The sequence below is a fragment of the Heloderma suspectum genome, chromosome 1, assembly GCF_057233095.1.
Source record: "Heloderma suspectum isolate Gila_16-S chromosome 1, 16-S_ref, whole genome shotgun sequence".
Classification (NCBI taxonomy): domain Eukaryota; kingdom Metazoa; phylum Chordata; class Lepidosauria; order Squamata; family Helodermatidae; genus Heloderma; species Heloderma suspectum.
Window position 1 is genome coordinate 229775001 of NC_139458.1, and position 22304 is coordinate 229797304.

The window sequence follows — 22304 nt, forward strand, 5'->3', positions numbered from 1 at the left end:
GCAAGAAGAAACAGAATTATTCATGATCTATTAAACATGTTGCCCTCTAGGTGGCTTTTTAGGGCCAATTTTCCTGTGGAATATAGAACAGTCCAGTATGCGTGCGCGCATATATATATATATATATATATATGGTGAACTAAATTGTCGCACTTCTAATATGAGAGTGGGCACTGAGGGAAGAAATCCTTTAACATTGTAATAAAAAATCAAAGCTCCATTTGCCAAATTGTTGACATAATGGAGCCTTGATTTTTTATTACAGTGTTAAAGGATTTCTTCCCTAGTGTACAATCTCATATTAAAAGATGTGCGAGCATTTAGTTCTCCTCATTAATGTCCAAGTTAATCTTGTTAATGTCCAAGTTGGCAAAACAAATCTAGCCATTTGGCTATCTTGTGATTACTACAGTAAGATATTACACTTTGAGCTTCCTTTTTATGTATTTAATATTTTCAGGGTTTTAAGAAGTAATACACTGAATTACTTGATCTTAAACACATACAAGGCCTTAAGATTTGGTTAATATTCTAGATCTTTTTCTAAAAAACTTAGATTTATACAATGTGCTGATATTTCAGAAAATGTATAAAGCAGATTGTACCGTATAATCAAGCCAATATAAAAAAAGCCAGTATTTAAAGAGGCCTTCTAGCTAATCCCTTGATGGTGTACTTCTTGAAAATTACAATTTTTAATAAAACTATTTGTGTAAAAATCTTGCTTTTAACAATGGTCTCTTATTTTTAATAAACTGCTTATATGCAACTTGGTACAAATTCAGGTCAGCTTTGTTCCAGATATGCAACTGTATTCCTAAGAACAGGCACCAAAGCAAAGTTACTTATCTGAAACTGCCCATATTCATTCGTCCATATGCACAGCCACAAATATAGCACACATGGGTAAAACTTAGCACATTCCTTTAAAATGTTCAGAAGTATCAGGATTTCAACTTTGTCATAATGGGTTCAGATATCTAGGGGTACTAATTTCAAAAGATCTATGCCAGCATAGTAATCATCATGTTGTTGTTGTTCAGTCGTTCAGTCGTGTCCGACTCTTCGTGACCCCATGGACCATAGCACGCCAGGCCTTCCTGTCCTGCGCTCTCTCCCGGAGCGTGCTCAAGTTCATATTCATTGCATCCGTGATGCTTATCTAGCCATCTCATCCTCTGCCGTCCCCTTCTCCTTTTGCCTTCAATCTTTCCCAGCATCAGGGTCTTTTCCAGAGAGTTTTCTTTTCGCATTAGGTGGCCAAAATATTGGAGCTTCAGCTTCAGGATCTGTCCTTCCAATGAGCAGTCAGGGTTGATTTCCTTTAGGATGGACTGATTTGACCTCCTTGCAGTCCACGTATCCCCCATCTTGTAACTGTGCATTTGGTTTCTTTTTCCTTGGTGCAGAACTTGGCATTTATCCCTATTAAATGTCATTCTGTTGTGTTCTGCCCAGCGCTCCAGTCTATCCAGATCACTTTGCATTTTGTTTCTGTCTTCCAAAGTATTAGCTATCCTGCCCAATTTTGTGTCATCTGCAAATCTGATCAGCATTCCCTGCACCTCCTCCTCCAAGTCATTAATAAAAATGTTGAAGAGCACTGGGCCCAGGACTGAGCCCTGCGGTACCCCACTCGTTCCCTCTCCCCAGTTTGAGAAGGTCCCACTGATAAGCACTCTTTGAGTCCGATTCTGTAGCCAACTGCGGATCCACCAGATCTTTGTTTCATCTAGCCCATTTTGAGCTAGTTTGCTCATCAGGATATCATGGGGTGCTTTGTCAAAAGCTTTGTTGAAATCGAGGCATGTTATGTCTACAGCATTCCCACGGTCCACAAGGGAGGTTACTTGATCCAAAAATGAGATCAGATTCGTGTGGCAGGATTTGTTCTTGACAAATCCATGTTGGCTTTGAGTAATCACTGCATTGTTTTCAAGGTGCTTACAGGTGGATTGCTTTATAATGGGCTCCATAATTTTCCCAGGGATTGGTGTCAGACTGACTGGTCTGTAGTTCCCAGGTTCCTCCTTTTTACCCTTTTTGAAGATAGGGACATTAGCCCTCCTCCAGTCATCTGGCACTTTACCTGTCCTCCATGGTTTCTCAAAGAGAATAGACTGCGGTTCTGAGAGCTTCACAGAGACCATGAGAAGGAGAGTATGTGTGAGACAGTGTGAAACAAGAGAGCATGGGTGTGTCAGTGTCATAGAATCATAGAATAGTAGGGTTGGAAGGGGCCTACAAGGCCATCGAGTCCAACCCCCTGCTCAATGCAGGAAGAGTGCTAGACTGCATGTGTGAAAGTGCATCAGCACGCACTTGAGAGAAAGTACCAGAAAAAGTAATTACGGAGAGCCAGTGTGGTGTAGTGGTTAAAGTGTTGGACTGGGACTCAGGAGACCTGAGTTCTAGTCCCCACTAGGCCATGAAATCCACTGAGCAACTTAGGATCTTGGTCCTAACCTACCTCACAGGCTTGTAATTAGGAAAAACTGGAGAAGAGGGGGATCATGTAAGCCAACTTGGTTTCGTTGGAGGAAAAAAAAGAAGAAATGTATTAAATTTATTAAATGTAATAATAAATAATAAAAGGAACACCTAATAACTAAAAGAAAATAAAAGGAATTCAAGGAACACCAAATTACTTTGAATGAATTCAGATCTCCAGGGCCAGATGAACTGCATCCTAGAGGAATAAAGGAACTGGCAGAAGAACTCTCAGAACCTCTGTCTATTCTCTTTGAGAAATCATGGAGGGCGGGTGAAGTGCCAGATGAATGGAGGAGGGCTAATGTGGTCCCTATCTTCAAAAAGGGCAAAAAGGAGGAACCTGGGAACTACAGACCAGTTAGTCTGACATCAATCCCTGGGAAAATTATGGAGCCCATTATAAAGCAATCCATCTGTAAGCACCTTGGAAACAATGCAGTGATTACTCGAAGCCAACATGGATTTGTCAAGAACAAATCCTGCCACACGAATCTGATCTCATTTTTTGATCAGGTAACCTCCCTTGTGGACTGTGGGAATGCTGTGGACATCATATACCTCGACTTCAGCAAAGCTTTCGACAAAACCCCATGATCTCCTGATGAGCAAACTAGCTCAAAGTGGGCTAGATGAAACAACAATCCGGTGGATCCACAGTTGGCTACAGGATTGGACTCAAAGACTGCTTATCAATGGGATCTTCTCAAACTGGGGAGAAGTAACAAGCGAGGTGCCGCAGGGCTTAGTCCTGGGCCCAGTGCTCTTCAACGTTTTTATTAATACCTTGGAGGAGGTGGTGCAGGGAATGCTGATCAGATTTGCAGATGACACAAAATTGGGAGGGATAGCAAATACCTTGGAAGACAGAAACAACATTCAAAGTGATCTTGATAGATTGGCGCGCTGGGCAGAAAACAACAGAATGACATTTAATAGGGATAAATGCCAAGTTCTGCACCTAGGAGAAAGAAACCAAATGCGCACTTACACGATGGGTGATATGTGGCTCAACAACACTACAAGCGAGAAGGATCTTGGAATTGTTGTAGATCACAAGCTGAATATGAGCCAACAATGCGATGTGGCTGCAAAAAAGGCAAATGCTCTTTTGGGCTGCACTAATAGAGGCATAGCTTCCAAATCCCGGGAAGTACTAGTTCCCCTCTACTCAACACTGGTTAGGCCTCATCTGGAGTACTGTGTCCAGTTCTGGGCACCACACATTAAGAAGGATGCAGACAAGCTGGAGAGGATTCAGAGGAGGGAAACAAAGATGATCAGGGAGTGGACACAAAGCCCTATGAGGAGAGACTGAAAGAACTGGGCATGTTTAGCCTTGAGAAGAGGAGACTGAGGGGAGATATGATAGTGCTCTTCAAGTACTTGCAAGGTTGTCACAGAGAGGAAGGCCAGCATCTTTTCTCAATCATCCCGGAGTGCAGGACACGGAATAATGGGCTCAAGTGACAGGAAGCCAGATTCCGGATGAACATCAGGAAAACTTCCTGACTGTTAGAGCAATACGACAATGGACCCAATTCCCTAGGGAGGTGGTGGGCTCTCCCGCACTGGAGGCATTCAAGACGAGGCTGGACAGCCATCTGTCAGGGATGCTCTGACCTGGATTCCTGGACCGAGCAGGGAGTTGGACACGATGGCCTTGTAGGCCCCTTCCAACCCTACAATTCTGATTCTAAAAGGAAGAAAAGATGAAATAGCTGCACAGTGCCTTTGGATTATTAGTGATAGGCCCCCTCTGTCTGGAAGAACCCATTGTGCAGCCTTTTTCTATTTAAAAAAACAGACAAAGAGAAAGGCCTAATGAGGTTGCAATCTTACGGAGCATGTCCCATTGAACTCAGTGGGGCTTACTTCTGAGTAGACATATATAGGATTACATTGTTGGTTTCCTTTGTAATATGCTTAATATCAGTAATTTAGCTAATTTGGCTATAATCTGGCTCTATGGATTAATAGTTTGTCTTGATGTTTTGATTCTTGATTGTACATCTGGCCATTCACTTCCACATAGCCTAATTTCTTACCATTCATCTTGACCTATATTTCTCAAACGACATTTAAGCCAGTGTAATTCCTGCTAAGGCATATGAGTCCTTCATACCCATGCTTGTGCTTTATTTATGCTGGCTAGGTCAAATCAGTCCATCCTAAAGGAAATCAACCCTGACTGCTCATTGGAGGGACAGATACCGAAGCTGAAGCTCAAATATTTTGGCCACCGAATGCGAAGAGAAAACTCCCTGGAAAAGACCCTGATGCTGGGAAAGGCTGAAGGCAAAAGGAGAAGGGGACGGCAGAGGATGAGATGGCTAGATAGCATCACCGACGCAATGAATACGGACTTGAGCACACTCCGGGAGAGAGCGGAGGACAGGAAGGCCTGGCGTGCTATGGTCCATGGGGTCACAAAGAGTCGGACAAGGCTGAACAACAACAACAACCTTATACTCAGGGAATTACAGTCTAGTGCAGGCAGGATGTAGTTTTTGATTGTAAAAAACAGCAATCCATCAATTTGCAGTATCTGGTACTGATTTCTTATGCTCAATATAACAAAACGATAAAATGTATCCTGTGGCAAAAAACGCTGGCAAGTAAGAGTGTTCCTTCACCCGCCAGAAAATCCTTTACTTTGCAGTTGGAAGTTTTTTGGGGGAGGGGGGTATGGAGTTGAATAAAGAACTTGGGGGGGGGGTTGTTAAAAGGCAATACATGAGGTGCAAAGAAGGCAAAAATATATAGAAAATGAAAAGAGAATACTGTTTCCTTTCAACCCTTATACAGATAGTGTATTGGAACCTTCACTTATTTTTATTTTATTTATTTATTACATTTCTATACCGCCCAATAGCCAAAGCGCTCTGAGCGGTTCACAAAGGTTTACACTCACTCTTCCATTCTTTGCAAAGCATTTTCCTTCCTCTTCCCACGCCCTGCCCCCTTTCTCTATCGGCGTCGATCCACACTGATCCACTCTAGCAGGGAGTCTGCTCTTGAGATCCGTTTTCCTTTTCCCTTCCCCACTGCTTCGGGTAGAAACGGGCCGGGCCGGGCCGGGCCGGGCCGAGCCACGCTCATCGGTCAGAAGGGCTATCAGTTGGCTATCGCATGATGGAGGGAAATGCAGCGAGAGCCTTGCCGGAAGTCCTTCTGGGAATTCATCGCATCCGATCAGGGCCCGGGCCGGTCCACACACGCGCACATCCGTGGCTGGTGATGGCAGGGCAAGAAGAGTCGGGGCGAGGGTCCGCGGCCCGCTCGGGCAGATCGCCGGTCTGCCCGAGCGGCGGCTTCCCGCCCTGGTCGGCTTTCCACTCCTCCTGCCCGCTTGTCGCGGCTGCTTCCAAGTGTGCCGGTGCCCGGGGAATCTATCACGTGATATTGTCATCGTGCATTAACCCCATGGGGGGCACGCACGCATGAATGCGGGCCTTGTGAGAACCGCGCTGGAACAGCTGGAGGGCGAGGGTCTGCACGTCCCCGTACGGACGGAGCGCTGGGACTGAGGAATGTCGCAGAGCGACAGGTAGCGCGAGAAGCAGGAGGCCCGAGCGGGCGGGGCGGGGAGAGGCGCCAGTCGGCAAGCCTATAACGGGCCAGCGTCCTTGAAGGGGGAGCGTCCCTCCCCAGCCTATTGGTGGAGTGCGCTGTCTTTTACGCGGCACGGCATCCAGCGCAGAGCGCGGCAGGATGAAAGGCGACGGGCGGCGCCTCTCCACAGCCCCTCGCTCGTGCGTGAGCGTCTGGGTAGCCCAGCGGGTCACGTGTTGTTTTGCTCTTCGCTGAGGCGAGCGAAGCGCGAGAAGTTACTCGCCGCGTCCAAGGTCCTGAAAGCAGAGGCGCTCGTGCGGCGCCGGACGGGCCGAAGAGGAAGGGCGCAGCTCGAGCCGAGAGCGGAGTCGCACGGTGCCAGGGAGAGGCGCCGCGCTCAGGCGCTCCTGGGCACGCGCGCCTCGGAATCGCCGCCCCGCGCCGGGGATGGCGAGCCCCGCTGTGCTGGAGCCGCCCGGCAACTCCGCAGCTGGCCCGAACCTCAACAACAACAACAACCAGCAGCAGCAGCAGGAGCCGCCGCCGCCGGGCGTGCGCAAGTGCGGCTACCTGCGCAAGCACAAACACGGCCACAAGCGCTTCTTCGTGCTGCGAGCCCCCACCGCTCGGGCGGGAGGGGGGGACACGTCGCCTCAGCCCGCCCGGTTGGAGTATTACGACAGCGAGAAGAAGTGGCGGAGTAAGTCGCCGGCCCCCAAGCGGACTATCGTGCTGGACTCCTGCCTCAGTATTCACAAGCGAGCCGACGCCAAGCACAAGTACCTCATCGCCCTCTATACGCGCGACGAGTACTTCGCCCTGGCGGCCCAAAGCGAGCAAGAGCGGGAGGGCTGGTACCAAGCGATGACGGAGCTGCTCCGCGAGAGCCAGGCCCCCGGGCAGGGCTCTTCTCCTCGGCGTCAGCGGCAGCTCGTCTCCTGCGAGGACTTCAGCTGTGGGCAGCTGGGCAGCGGGCCACCCGGGAGCGCCGCCGCCTACCGCGAGGTGTGGCAGGTGACGCTCAAGCCCAAAGGCCTCGGGCAGAACCGCAACCTGACTGGCGTGCACCGGCTGTGCCTGGCGGCGCGCACCGTCGGCTTGGTGCGCCTCAACTGCGAGCGGCCCTGCGTGACGCTGCAGCTGATGAACATCCGCCGCTGCGGCCACTCGGACAGCTTTTTCTTCATGGAGCTCGGCCGTTCGGCCTCAACGGGGCCTGGCGAGCTCTGGATGCAAGCCGACGATTCGGTGGTGGCGCAGAATATCCACGAGACCATCTTGGAGGCCATGAAGGCGCTGCGGGAGCTCGCCGAGTTCCGTCCGCGTAGCAAGAGCCAGTCCTCGTCCTCGTCCTCGTCGTCTGGTGGCGCCGCCACCGTCGCTGCTGCCGCCGCCGCCGGAGGGGGATTGTCGTCTATGTGCAGCCGGCCCATCTCCGTTCCAGGCCGCCGCCATCACCACCCCCTGCCAGCGCTTCCCCCCAGCCAGACCGGCCTCCTCCGCAGATCGCGCACCGACATCCTGCCCGTGGCTGGGAGCAGCGGCAGCAGCCGGGCGCGAACAGCTAGCGAGGGCGATGGGTTTAGAATTGGCTCGCTGTCTGGCAGCCCCCTGAGCCCGGACGCTGGACAAATCCTACTCAGCCGTTCGCATACCCTCGCAACAGCCGGTTGCCCAATAGGGGGGCAAACAGTGATGCAGCCTGGTTGCTCCCTGGCCTTGGGGCGCTCACCCTCATTGGTGTCAAGGTTGGCCATGGAACCAGGCATGATCGCCCAGTGCCCTTCCAGCTTCAGTGCCTCTGTCTCTGGCTCCCCTAGTGATCCTGCTGGCTTCATGGCCTTCGAGGAGCTGGGCTCAAGTCCAGCTGGGGATCTACGGCCCTTCTCATCATCTTTAACAGCTAGCAACCATAGCAGCACACCTGAGTCACCTCTTGGCCGGCAGCTAGAGAGCTATGTTGCTAGGGAGCAGGGATGCTGTTGCTATCCACCCTACCTTTGTGAGGCCACTGGTGGGAACAAGGCTTCCAGGAAGCGTACCAACTCCTTGACAATGACACCACACCATTGCCCCTTGCTACCTCCGCTTTCCTCTGCCTCTTTGGATGAGTACACGCTCATGCAGGCCACCTTACCCACAGCAGGGTCCTCTCCAAAGGTAACCGGTGTTCCTTATCCTGAGGATTACTGTGATGTGGACATCAGCTCTGGGGGAACCAGCAGTAGTAGCACTTCACATCTGGACCATGGTGATGCTAAGGAGGAGGGCTACATGTCCATGAACCCCAGGCTAGTATCACTCTTGCCACTACAGGATGGTCATGATGGCTACATGTCTATGAGCCCCACCAGTGTGTCAGCCCCATGGCAGATTTTACACCCTCACCCCTACAAGGTCAACAGTGAGAGCTCCCCAGATGACAGCAGCTACATGCCCATGTGGAGTGCTGCTATTAAGCTGTCTGGGGAGAAACTTGATGGGAGATTGGCCAGTGGTGACTATATCAACATGTCCCCCTCTCTGAATGGACCTTCTGCTGCTGCCTCACATATGCCCTCTGTTGATGTTGTCAGTCCTCTGGGACCTGGAGACCAGTCCAGCTATTTCTGTAGCCCTTCTCATGTCTGCTGGAGCCAGCCAAACTCTCTGGGTGAGAAGAAGGACAGTGACCAGTATGTGCTTATGAATTCACCAGCAGGGAGACTAAACCACACTCCTAAAGAAGAGCCCTTCCTTGCTACCTGCAACCACACTACAATGCCTTTACCGATCTACCACAGCCGAACTGATAGCTCCCTCAGCCAACAGGCAGGCACTGCCCAGACCAGTCACCTTCCTCTAGGCCTATTGCTGCCCAGCAAGAATGAGGCCCTCCTTCCAATTGAAACCCAAAGTCCAAGTGGGGAGTATGTCAACATTGGCTATTCACTGGCATCAGCTTACGATGGCTCACCCTCGTTTGGCCCTGGCTTGGATGGGCACAGCAGCTCTCTTATCTCCAATTATATGAACCTCAACTTTGATGGGTCATGCTCTGATGTCATCCCTGTGGGGTCCTTGGAAGAAGTGCTTTTGCCAGGACCCTGCCCTAGCCCTGGGCATCCTGACAAGCACTATCTAGAGGTTGGAATGCATGTGGCTTCCTCTTTCAGCCCATCTTCTGAGGCAGAAAGGTTTTTTACAACAGCTGCTGTCTCACCCCAGCCCATCTCACACAAGCCAGAAAGTGCTCATGTAACCATCCCTGTTGCTGGACTGAAGCGACTTACACTTTCTGGGGTGGAGGCCTTTACCTTTGCCAGTCCTCCTCCTGATCCCAGTCATGGAGCCAAAGTTATCCGTGCTGATCCTCAGGGGCGCCGGAGGCACAGCTCAGAGACTTTCTCTTCCACTACCACAGTGACCCCTGTTTCTCCTTCTTTTGCACACAGTTCCAAGTGGCACAACTCTGCCTCTGTGGAAAATGTGTCCCTCAGGAAAAATACAAGTTTAGTGGAGGAGCAAAACAGCAGCCCCATGTGCCGGGAGACCTCCATTGGCTTCCAGAATGGCCTCAACTACATTGCTGTTGATGTGTTGGATGAAGACCATCTGGCAAATGGTGACCAACAGAAGCACAAAGGCAGGCATCCCCTCAATGGAAGTATCAGTGGTATTTATACCAGTATAGACTTCCTGGCCCACAATTTGAAAGAAGTGTATTCAGTGAAAGGTGAGTTTCCTTTCCCCCTTCCTCCTCCTTCCTCTTTGACTTGGTGGAACCATGTCATAGCAAAGAAAAAGACAAAATTGAAGTTCTCTACCCATTTACTTTAAAGTGCTTTGGTTGAATTTAGTGGGACATGCTAGTATAAAGTATGGCTCCAAAAAATACAAATGTGTGAGCCGCACAGCCATCTAAAGTAGGTTCACCAAAGCTCTCTAGTTTCACACAGATTATTTTTTTACACTCTGTCTAATGAAAGCTCTGCTAGTGCAATCTCACTGTTTGGTCCTATAACACTTTTTAGCTGCAATCCTGTGCAGAGTCACCTAGGAGTAATCAGAGACATTTACTTCTGAGTAAGTCTCCCAACATAGGATTGTGCTTTCAGTTTGCCTGCCTATTGTCTTTTGTGACATGGATCTCAACTAGTTATGTTTGCATTCATTCATTCATTCATTCTCTCTTTCTGGCACATTCATAAAGATATACAACTGTTGTGGAAATGTTAAATTTTTAGATAGAATATGCAACATTAGGCATTTTTGCTGCGAGTTTCAAACAAATACTTACGAAGTCATACAAAGATGAAGGGACTGCATGAAAGAAATTACCTGTTGGTAATTTGAGAATAAGCAAAGCCAATGTAGCTGCCTCTGGTGGCAGATGTTGTGGAGAGCAGTAGCTGCGTGCCCTGACCCCCTGTGCCGGGGGATGGTGTTTCATTTCTAGCATTGAAATAAGATTCAATTACCAATCTGGTTAGCTTCTGTATGTGGAGGGGGGGGTGCCATCTTCAGGCAGCAAAATGTCTTAGGCCAGCCCTGGTAATGAATGTAAAAAAAAATGTCCTGCAGAACATGTTCTACAGAAGTTAATTTAAAAATCTCCCCCAACATTACTTGTATGAAAAAAGCCCCACAACAATTAAAAATCTAATTTTTAACAAAATCCAGAGCAATCCGGTGGCCCCTAGACAGCATCTGAGGGGCCATAGGATATTTCAGATTCCCAGATCTGAGGTCGGAGACGGTGCTCTGACCTTGGAGGGGGGAATCCACACTCCGGCCTCCCTCCTCTTTCCTCTTGCAGCCAGTGCAGCTGCTCTCTGAGGCTGGGAACTTGACTTCAGATTATAAGGAAAGGGGGCACTTCAGTGGGCAGGGTGGGGAGGAGACTGGAGAGGCCTGGATATGAGCTTCCGTCCCCCTCTGAAACGCCCAGCTAGATGGTCAAAAAAGTCTATCTGGTGAAAATGCAGAGTAGGAAGATGAGGAGATGAAGATTGCCTTTGACATGCCTCCTGCTTGGCCTTGGATGATCATAAGCCTCTAAGTTTGGATGCTTATGAACATTGAGGGCAGAAACAATGTTGCACCCTTAATGTTGTAAATAATATGTAGCTCACTGAAGTGAACAGTAGGACCTTGTCTCAGAGATAGGGATGAGTAAGCCCAGCTGATGAAAACAGCTAGCACAAAACCTGTCAAGAATAGAAGTTGACTCCGAACTAATTCAGATCTCTAACTTTTCCAAAACCTGAGCTCTAGGACAGCAGAGAAAGGCCTGGGGGGGAGGGCTTTTCCTGCCTTCCCCGAGTTGCCTGAACCAATGATACAAAGCTTCTGTTCCAGGCTGTCTTCACACCTGGCATTTTATCCCACTACAAACCGGTCCTTTTGATTCTGGATCCTTTCCAGGCTTTAGACTGGCCCTGTATACAGGCATCTCTCATAGCACTTCCCTCCGCTCTATAACTTTTCAAGGCTGGGGGGAGCTGCATGGAAAAATCAGGACAGAAGGGAGCTGCTGGCCCCATGCCACGTCCCCTCCCTTGATCATTGGTTCCTGTAACATGATTGATGGCTCCACCCCATCCCCCCACTCCTCCACAGCAGGAGGGAAGTTGGAAGCCCTTCTAGTGACTGGAATAGTGGGCTGTGGGAGCTGGTCCCCTGCCCCCCTCCTCCCTCTAACTTTCTCTCGAAGGAGAGAGAGTCTTCTCGGTGGCTTACCCTGCAGTTGCTGGTGCTGCTAGTGCTGTGCTAAATATGTTAAGTGTGTGATGGAATTAAATGCAGGACATTGCTTGCACTACTGAGTTTGAAGGGTATGCTGAGTTCCGGGTTCCCAACTACAGAAGTAAGAAATCCACCAACGGACTTGTATACAATCAGTGCACCAAACCATCCATAGCAGCCCTCCGCCCAAAAACCCGCTTCACAGGGTATACCTTCTTCATTAGGCCCGGCTTGCTTACCCTCCCCCCCATGCTGTTGTTGCTCTTCCCCCTTATTCTGGCTTCCCAACAACCCTGCAAGGTGGACTAGGAGAAGAGATAGTGGCTGTCTAGGTGGGAGGGAGTACTATGGAAAGTAGCCTTATCTAAAACAGCTCCACACCCAAAAAGGAAACTGTTAAAATGACCATTCCAAGCTCTGCATGATGAATTTATTCAGAGGAGGAGAAAGGGCACTTTTAATACCCACTGAAATCCTGCCATGCCTTTCTCCTGCATGGCTGAGAAGGGAGACTCCCCCATCCACTTTGGGAGGAAAAAAGCCTATCAATCTGGTCAGGAAAAGGGAGAAGCAGTAAGTGAAGTCAGTGGGAGGGGGAGGGTCCAAGTACATGCATTGAAGGGGATGGGAGACCTTAAGACTGCTACTCTAAGTAGACTTACAGTGCACTCCTATGCATGGCTACTCAGAAGCAAGCCATGCTGATTTCAATGGCACTTACTCCCAGGAAAGGAAAGCCTTATAGCTAATGAGTTTACTCAGAAGTAAGCATTGCTGTGTTCAAGGGGATCTCAGACCCTGTAGCGGAATGGGAGAGAGGTAGAAAGGGTCACTGGAAGCACGGTCAGTAACCTGCCGCTCCTTCCCACCAATTTGTTACCATGATGACGTTATTCAGCACGGTTAGCAACAACCCATAGCACATGCCCACACAATGTGGGACAAAACGAGGATTTCAATTGCAAGCACAGAAAATGCTGGGTTTCCCCCATTCTCAGATAACACGGGAAGAGGGAAGGAAGGTTGTGAGATAGTAACAGGAGAGCAGCGTGGTCATTTAAAGCTCGGGTGAAAACCAGTGATTAAAAAAGAACAATCCTGCTAAAAAAAAAAACTCAGGTGTGAAGAGAGCCCTAGTCTGCCTGAGCATTGAATAAGAGTGTTCTTCTTAAGTGGTGGGAATACATTGCAGTATTTTCTTGTGGGTTGTCCTTGTAACTGTATAATTTAAGAAAAGAGTTGAGGTCCCCTCTAAAAGCCTAGTTTTATCAAAGGCCATTTGTTTGCTTGCTTGCTTGTTTCAAAGGTTTATAAGCTGCCTTTTAAGGTAAACTCTCCCAAGGAAGTATACAAAATGTAAGATGACAAAATGCAATAAAACATTGATAAAAACCATAATTTAAACAAAATCAAAATTAAGACATAAAACCAGATAGCACCATATACACAACAGTACCCAGTGAAAGCCTGACTCAATTACAGGACAAGGTAAACAGGGCCTGCTTGAAGGCCTATAGAGTTGGGGCCTGTCAGACATCAGTTGGAACAGAGTTCTACAAGCGAGGAGGCCCTATCCCTCATTCCCACCAACCTGATTGCGTTGACAGGTGGGACCACACAAGTGGGCCTCTGATTTGAACTTGGAGTGTGGGCAGATTGGTATGGGTGATGGTGGCTCTTCAAGTAACCTGGACCCAAACAAGTGAACATTACAATCAGTTTAAAACCTGTATGCTCTCTGTTTAAGATGTTCTGCTGCATTCCTGCTCAAACCATAGAACAAACATCTTAGTGTTGAAAGGTCTGTGTCAGAGAATGACACACAAAATAGGCCTGTAAATGGTTCCGTGCATTGTTTGCAGTTCTCCCAGAGATGTGATCTTCCTTAGTTCCTGGATGTGATCTTCCTTCCTTCCTTACTTGCCAGGACAACTGAGCCAATGAAGGGAAAATAGTTCTCTCCTGTAATGATCCTTTGCTATGAAATGTGTAGGTTTGATAAGAAATTACTTGTGAAACAAATGCCATTATAAAAGCAGGTGAGGATTATCCATTCCTGCCTGTTCCAGCTGGACTGTCCCCTCCCCCACAGGGCCATTTACCACCCACTGCCCTGGATTTTCCAGGAGAAAAAGGAAGGCAGGTGAAAAAACATCAGCAATGCCTGCTCGCTGGCCCTACAACTTTTATTGCTACTTGACAGGACAGCTAATCTAATGAGAAGGAAAAATAGTTCTTTCCTTTAACAATCTTTCACTAAGAAATGTATATATTTGGCAAGAAATCGTTTGCTTAAATCTAAGGACTTCCACAGTTGAGAAACATTTATCCCAATGAAAGCTGAAGAGCTATTAAACTAGGTTAAATCTAAGTCTCCTAGTTTAACTAGTTTGTGTGTTTGTGTTTGATTTCACTAGGTGTTGGGTGACAATCAGATGTTCTTGGGTGAGGTGACCCAACAACTTTCTAGAACGATTGGAAGATATTTCAGAGTCCTTTGATCTTTCGGAGTACTTTTCGGATCTAGCGCATGTGCAAGGCTGAATATTCCAAATTCCTTTGCACATACAGTACATTTCTACATTCTGCAGTGATCTGGGACTTTCCATCCTTACTATTAAGTTTAATTTAATTTAACAAGTAATAAAGTAGACACTTGTATTGTCCTCCTAAGTAAGTAGTTATTTTCAACACATTCCTTATTTGGTTTATTTTAAAAATGTCGTCGTCATCATCACTTGTAACAAATTTACTCTAGTCTAATAGAAGTGTATTCTTTAGAGCAGGCAGGTACGTTACTAACATATTAAAAAGTACTGAATTAGTACAACATTCTTTTGGAGAAAATATTTTAATGGAACATTTGTATTTTAGAGTTTTACTTTTAGGTATGTTGCTTGTTTTGACAATAGCATGGTATTCACTTTTCATTTCCCATGGACAGTGTTTTAGGCATCTGAATGCTAACTTTTAAAAACTTTACTATCACTTGAAATTAATTATTAATTAATCACTAAAGTCTAATCAAGTCTAAACTGATACTTTAACATGTTATTTCTCATTTGATTTTAAAGTTGATGGGTTTTAAAATTTTGATTTGGAAATGGCTTTGGATGTGTTTTCTTGAATTGTTAAACCATTAATCTAAAAAAAAATAAAAAAAGAATAAAGGTGCAATCCTGTGGGGATAGGTGGCCACTTCCAAACCTGGAGGCGACGGCCTGTCCAGTGCAGGGCAGGAGAAGAGCAGAGGGGATTGTCCCCTCCGTGCTTCAGCTGCCCTGCATTTGCGGCTAGACAGCCGACTTCAGCTGTCTAGCTGCGGGAAGGTGGAGCGGGGGAAGCGGCTGCCAAACTATGTGTCGTACCAGCATATCTGCCATCCTCCCCCCACCAGAACACCCCATTTTCACTGCTCCGTGCTCCTTTTCCGAGTGCGGAGCATGGGGCTGTTCCAAGCTGCCTGAGAGGTAATGCGAAGGGCGGGAGGTCAGTTCTGTGGGAACTGACCTCAGAGAACAGGCTCCGAGGTTGGTTCCCGGAAACTGACATAACCTGTGGCTGTCTAGCTGCTGACTAGTGGCCATAGGATTGCTCCCTTAGGGTGCAATCCTGTTCAGATAGGCGGCCGCCTCCAAACTTGGGCAGGAGAGGCACAGAGGGGATCGTTCCCTCCACACTTCTCCTGCCCTGCATTTTCAGCTAGACAACCGATTGCAGCTGTGTAGCTGCGGGAGGGCAGAGCATGGGAGGAGGCTACTGTACGACACATTGGATGTGTCGTATAGGCATTTCTGCCCTCCCTGCTCCAGAACGCCCTCCAGGAACACCCCTTTTCAGCCGCTCCGTGCTCCTCTTGCAAGCGCGGAGGACAGGGCTGTTCCGCGCTGCCTCAGAGGCAGCACGGAAGTGAGGGGAGGTTGGTTCTCCAGGAACCAACCTCGGAGTGTGGGCTCTGAGGTCGGTTCCCAGAAAACCAGATATATTATGGCCGTCTGGCTGCTGTCTAGCGGCCATAGGATTGCTCTCTCCATTGCCCAATTTAAAATAAACTGATATGGACTAAGTAAAAGATGGAAAGTGAACTAGTGTTGTTGTGGCTCGCAGCAGAGGAAATTCATAATTGCTTCACATATTTTAGGATAATTGAGATGAATGATTCCCTGTTTAAAAAATGAATATGTAAAGAAATATTTGAAAAGGATAAACTTTAGGTTACGACTTCCCAAAGTGGGGCACTGTGGGAGCATTAGTTATTTTTTAAGAAACTGGATTAAATTCATTGCAAGCTGAAGCTAATTTAGGGTGCAATCCTATTAGTTCCATGCCTGATGCTCCTAAGCCTCCGAACTCGGAAGCTTGTGAGCATCGAGTGCACGGTGGGAGGAGTGGACCTTTGCCTCCCTGTCCTCCCACTTTTTGCCTGTCTAGCTGGGGTATGTTGGAGGGGAAAGGAAGGAAGCTGGAGAGGCCTGGGGATAGCTCATATCCTGGCATCCCCAGTCCCCTTCCTGCTCACCAGAATGCCGCCCTCTCCGAGGTCACTTTTGCGACCTTGGAGAGGCAGCCGGTGGGATTCCCTCTAAGGCAGCTGAGAGGCGGAGAGGGTGGGAGCGGAGAGCTCAGATTCCCTGCTCCAAGGTCGGAGTGCTGTCTTGGATCTGGGAATCCAAAGTATCCTATGACCCCCCAGATGCTGCCTAGGGGCCATAGGATTACTCACTTAAAACTGAAATATAGCTCCAGCCAAACAGGAAAGACTGCAAAGAATTTAGCTTATTGTACTATTATTTTGTAGTGATTTCAAAGAATGTACAAGTCAATATACTGTCTAACAGTTTGAAACAAAAATCAATTCACTCATAGGATTGTAGAGTTGAAAGGAACCTCAAGGATAATCTAGTCTATGTCCCTGCTGGTACAGGAAATACATTTCTACAGCACCCTAAGAGGTGGCAATCCAGCCTCTGCTTTAGTGAAGGTCCACCACCTTTCCAAGGCACAAGGCTCAAGCAGCCCATATCATCTGGGTGACAGCTGTTCAAATTTGAAGATGGCTTCATATTGTCTCTTACTCGTCTCTTCCCCAGGCTAAACATATCCAACACCTTCAACTTGACCAAAGCAGAACCGAGTGGTAGTATTACTTATTGTGATCTGGACACTATACTCCTGTTGAGGCAGCCTAGAAATGCATTAGCCTTTTTAGCCACTGCATCACACTGCTAACTCATGTTTAACTTTAACCGTAGCATCAAAAAAAGAAGAAAAGGTTAGTCTGGAATGACTTGTTCTTGAGAAATCTGTGCTGGCCCTTTGTAATCACAGTGGGGAGTTTTCCTCCTAAATGTTCACAGACAGATTGCTTAATGCTTTGCTGTAGGGCCTTTCCAGGTGTTGACATCAATTGACCATTTAGATTGGATCTCTTTTTCCCCACTTTTTGAAGACGGGGACAACTTTTGCCTTCCTCCAGTTTCACAGCCCTTCGCCTGATCTCCAAGAAATTTGAAAAATTGGAAAATTATAGACAGAGACTCTGATATTACATCTGAAAGTTCCGTAGGGTGCAACTCATCTGGCCCTGAAGACTTCAGTTCATTTCGAGTGGCTAGGTTTTCACATACTACCATGTCACCTATCTTGGGCTGCAACTCCTTCATCATTTGATCTATTTTTGTCTGGTTAAGCATAGTTTCCCTTATGGTAGAGCATTAGGCAAAATGATGAGTTCCTCCTTTCTGTTATCTCCCAACATTTCTCCATCAATTAAGAGGTAAGATTAATTGATTTTAAAATGTTGATCGTGCAAGCCTATAAATGTCTACTCAGAAGTAAGCCCTATGGAGTTCAGTGGAACTTAGTCCCAGGTAAATGAATATAGGATTGCGGCCTTAATTGACTAAGAAGATGCCCCTGGTTAATCGGACAGCAGATAGATATAGATATGAAAGTAGCGCACCAAGCCGTTATGGGTTTGGATGCTACAGATACTCCCTTTATCTGTACCCAGCCCTTCTCATCTGAATAAAGTTACTCTAGATCCAGGCTCAGATAACTGCGCTGAGCAGAGAGGGGGAGCTACATAGTGATAACAGGCACACACTGTTAGGGGTGTCAGAGGAATCCATCTAGGGGGTTGGAGTTTGCTGAGCTTTCATCAGCTCAGCCTCCTAGACTTCAGCTCATTTCCCGGTGAGCTGGTCCGACTCGATCTGCATCGAGTCAGGCTAGCTTGCAGATTTTCCAGGGGTATTTTTATTTATGGAAATAGAAATCTGCACAAATTTTGTCCGCAATCCTTGCAAATTTCGGCTATAATTTGCTCAAATTTTGGCTGCAATTTGTGCAAATTAATGTTTACAGAATTTTTTTTTTAAATGGAAAAAGTTCCAGGAATTCGGGGAAAAATCAGCTCGGCTCACAAATGCAAGCTGAATTGTGGGCACCGTGGAAATCCAGCAAACCCCAAAAGGGCCAGATTTCCTGGTGATGGACATCCATACACACAGTTCTTCCAATTCTCATAATGGCTCTGTGTATGCACCAAGTGAAGGAGGGGTAGTATGTGCCTGCAGGGAACTGGATTATGCCATAATTGTAGATAAGTAGTTACGGAAATTAGACTGCACCTTGAGTTTCCTTATCTTTCTCTCTTTTTCTTTCCAGAATGAAGAACTCATCGTTACCTCAGAGACCATTTTGAAAGCTGCTTGGTAGAATTTTTTTAAAATTTTAAATCTTCAGCTGCTTTAATATCCGCTTTTTCTATTTCATGTAGCTTTCAGAACAGTTCTTCATTATATTGGAGGGGAACTATACTTTCTCATTCACTGGGAAGTATTGCAGCACTGTACTGCTGTTTGCATAAGCTATGCTCAACATTATATTCAGACTTTGGACCTCTTCAATAGGCTAACTGATTGTGGCTATTGCTTTTTCAGCACAAATGAATATTTATTCTTCAGCATGTTAGGAGGTTCTGCTTGCACTTGCTACAGCAGTAAAATCGGATGTTTACTCTGGTGTTCTTTTCAAATTGGTACAGCACTACCTCAGTTAAAAGTGAAACTGGATTTGTATTGCTGGTTTACAGTGGCTGGCATCTCCTTTATCTCAGTGCTGTACAGTGCTGTACAATTATCAGCCTTACTGAACCTATTAAGAATCCTGCTGGTTGCTTCTCATTCACTGGCTACTGTGTTTACTCATCAGGCAAATAGCAGGATGGGAACTGAAAAATGTAAGCCAAGATGAAACTTGATAGATTAGACTTTTATCAAAATATTATAGGTATACCATATGTAACAGAACTATCATTAAACAGTACTGGGATGTCATTCTTTACCTCTGACACATTTGTATATTTGACTCTGTTTAGCTGTTTAAGTACTTCAAATTGTAAAGACCTTTTGTCGTATTTGTATTCTTACATTTATCAGCTAACCCTGATATTAGCTGAATGTCTTGTAACCAAAACCCACATCAACATACTAGAAATAGAAGGTATTAATGGGTGTCAAATAGATTGAAAGTGTTGTTTGAACAGAATACTCCACATCATTCAATGACGCCTAATAGTCTTCTGCCAAGGATAAAATTGTCCATAAAAGGGGCAACATAAAATTTGGGGAGAGGTCAAAAACATCAGTCATCCTCCTAAAAATCTTGACAAGTACTCAGTATTTTGAAAACAAGAGTGTCATGGCTGCTCTTTATACATATGTCGCTCCCAAAACCTACTCCTGTACTGGGTTATGTTTCATCCTCTTGTCGCTTCTAATCTGTATTTGATTAAAGAGGCTTTTAAAAAATATAACATTATTTCAAGGGTCCTCCCCGAGCCTTGTCTGATAGTCATAAAGAGTCATCATATAAGTTTTTTTTTTCTTGAGCATATTAAACAATGAGCACATGTCATCAGAAACAATGCTTGAGGGAGACAAAGGAAACAGTGTGCTCACATTAAATGCAATGCAGAGTCATCCTGCTTCCATGCTGAGCATTGGGACTGAGGACTGTCTAACAAGACATATTGTCTAACAAGATATATCTGAATGTAATCTCCACTCACTTCATGTTCCTTTGAGGGCATGGACAGAGTATATCACAACGTGTATGCTGGTAAAATTATTGAAGTAACAAAAAATTAAATGTTAGTCCTACCTGTTCACCTCACCTCATTCCTCTGCCTAAGCGAATATAGCAAGATGAGTGCTTATAATGCCTCCAGCTGATGGAGGCATTGAATTGCTGAAATAAAAAATTAAACTCTCTTTGATTTGAAGAAACAAATATTAATTCCTGATGCTATAATAACATTAGTCAGACAGCATCTAAAATAAAAGTGTTTGAATATATACAGACTTCTCTTCAATACTACACATTTCACAAAAGCTCTATACAAAGATTTGCTTTTCTACCTTAGTTCACAATATGGAACCAAATTGTATAAATGTTAAGTTTGCTATGTATATTTGGTCTTTGTACATTTTGCCTGATTTTACGTAAAGTTTGAAATATTTTTCTTGCTTTGTAACAGTAACAGTTATAAGCAGTGTTTTCCTTTTAGATATATAATTGTTTCTGGATATTTAATATATTTCTTGCCATTGTGATATGGCAAAACACTTAACTTATCTTGCTGTGTCTTCCAGTGTACACTATGTATATAGGATGCTGCTAGGGAAGAGAATACATGGAACTCGGGAAGAGAATACACATAAATTTATTGATTCTGGCTGCTGCTCTCCTTAATAAGACATATGCAATAAAATATGTTATTTATTAAAGGGCCTGTTTGTAGAGGTTTTTGAGGGCCTGTTTGTAGAGATTTTTGTTTATTAAATTATTATTTAATTTTACTGTTCATTAATAAATCAAATTAATAATATTTATTATTTATTCAGCTTTCTATGAATAAAATTACTAGTAGATAAATATTAACAAATCTTTTACTAAATTGCCTGTACCTATATGGTGGAATCCACCTAGTGGAATCCACTCATTATCTGTTTTGAGTAGTTCTGCCTTTTCTTCATTACCTATTAACAATTCACTGTCTTCCCTAAGTAGTGGATCTACCCCTTATTCTTGTTCTTATTCTTGTTCCTAACATAGCCAAAGAAGACCCTTCTTGTTGTTTTTAGCATCCCTCATCAACTAAGCCTTCGCTTTTCTGACACCATCCTTACAGTTTTGGGCAACATTACTGTACTACTCCATTTGCGTCTCAGCTCATCAGAGACTTTTCTGTGCAGCCACACTGACTTCTTTTCCTTTTCACAGGAATAGTTTGTGATTGTGTCCTCAGTATTTCAGTTTTCAGGATCACCTTGAACTCTTTTTTTCCTTCAGAATTTCTGGCCATGGGATCCCACCCACTTTCTCTGGAGGTTTTTTACATTGACTCTCCTAAAGTCCAAGATATATATCTGACTAAGCTCAGTTTTCACAGCTCTGTCTATCACAAATTCCAAGATGAGATGGTCACTTTCCCCTAAGGTTCCTGTCACTTTCACTTCATCTACGATTTCTTCCCTGTTGATCAGGATTAGGTCCAGGACAAAAAATCTCCTTGTTCGTTCTTCCATCTCCTGAGAAATAAAGTTGCCTTTGGATGTATTGGATGTTCCATTCTTTGCAGAGTTGGACTTTCTGCAGATGTCAGGATACTTGAAATCTCATCTGTGAAAGTTTTGTCATCTGTTCTAGGAAAGCATAATCTATGTCTGCTGTTTGGCTGGGCAGTCTGTAGCAAACTGCTACAGCACTATCACTCTTGTTTCTCTCTCCCTCTGTCTTTACCAAAATGCTTTCAACAGAGTTTCCATTCTCAGAATTTCCACACAGGTGCCACTAATGCTACTTCCCCTCCCCTCTTTTTGCATCTGTTCTTTTTGAAGAAGTATACCCTTCAATGGCTACATTCCAGTAATTCCACCAAGTCTCACATCGTACTTACCATCTTATACTAGGATTTCAGGTTCATCCTGTTTGTTTCCCATGCTCCATGCATTAGTGTATGGGCATTCGAGGCCATGGGTGTTGCTATAGGTTTCCCTGCTGTATTTCCCTGCAAATTACTGGGATCAACCTCCACTGTCCTGTGTTCTCCTTTGTCCTTTGTGCCCCCCTGGAATTAATGTAAAGCCCTCTTGATCTTGCCACAAACATTCTTATCTTTCCCAATAACATCATGTATATCCAGCCGTTCACTGTCAGTATCCGTTCCTACCAATGCCTTTGACAGGATGTACCTCTTGTGCCCCCAGTTATTTCACTTTCCTACCCAGAACCTTTGGGGATCCATTCAACATTTCTTATGGCTGTATAATTTGTTCCCACATGGATCAGCAGGACAGAATAGTAGTCATTTAGTTTGATGAGTCTCAGAAGCCTCTCTGTCTCCAGGAAGGCAACACATCTCCCAAGATGACATGCCTGGTATGCACACAGCTGCCTCTGTCACTCTCAGTAGGGAGTCTCCAACCACTACCACATATCTGGATTGGTGGTTACATTTCTTCCAT

The 22304-nt window shown here is 45.8% G+C and overlaps 1 protein-coding gene across 2 annotated transcripts; it reads left to right on the forward strand.

Moving 5' to 3' along the window:
* Positions 1–5307: 5307 nt before the first annotated feature.
* IRS2 (insulin receptor substrate 2) lies at positions 5308–20634 on the forward strand. Of its 2 annotated transcripts, none has more exons than XM_084821022.1 (2): positions 5308–9760; positions 18442–20634. In XM_084821022.1, exons 1-2 carry the CDS (start codon positions 6493–6495, stop codon positions 18444–18446), a joined length of 3273 nt encoding a protein of 1090 aa, XP_084677148.1. In that variant the 5' UTR covers positions 5308–6492; the 3' UTR covers positions 18447–20634. The 2 variants fall into 2 exon arrangements, with proteins under 2 accessions (XP_084677148.1, XP_084677145.1); XM_084821019.1 differs by lacking the exon at positions 18442–20634 and adding an exon at positions 14190–14918.
* The last annotated feature ends 1670 nt before the right edge of the window (positions 20635–22304 follow it).

What these genes read in the sequence shown, in the direction of transcription:
- IRS2 (XM_084821019.1), top strand. Translation starts at nt 6,493, where the DNA reads ATGGCGAGCCCCGCTGTGCTGGAGCCGCCCGGCAACTCCGCAGCTGGC.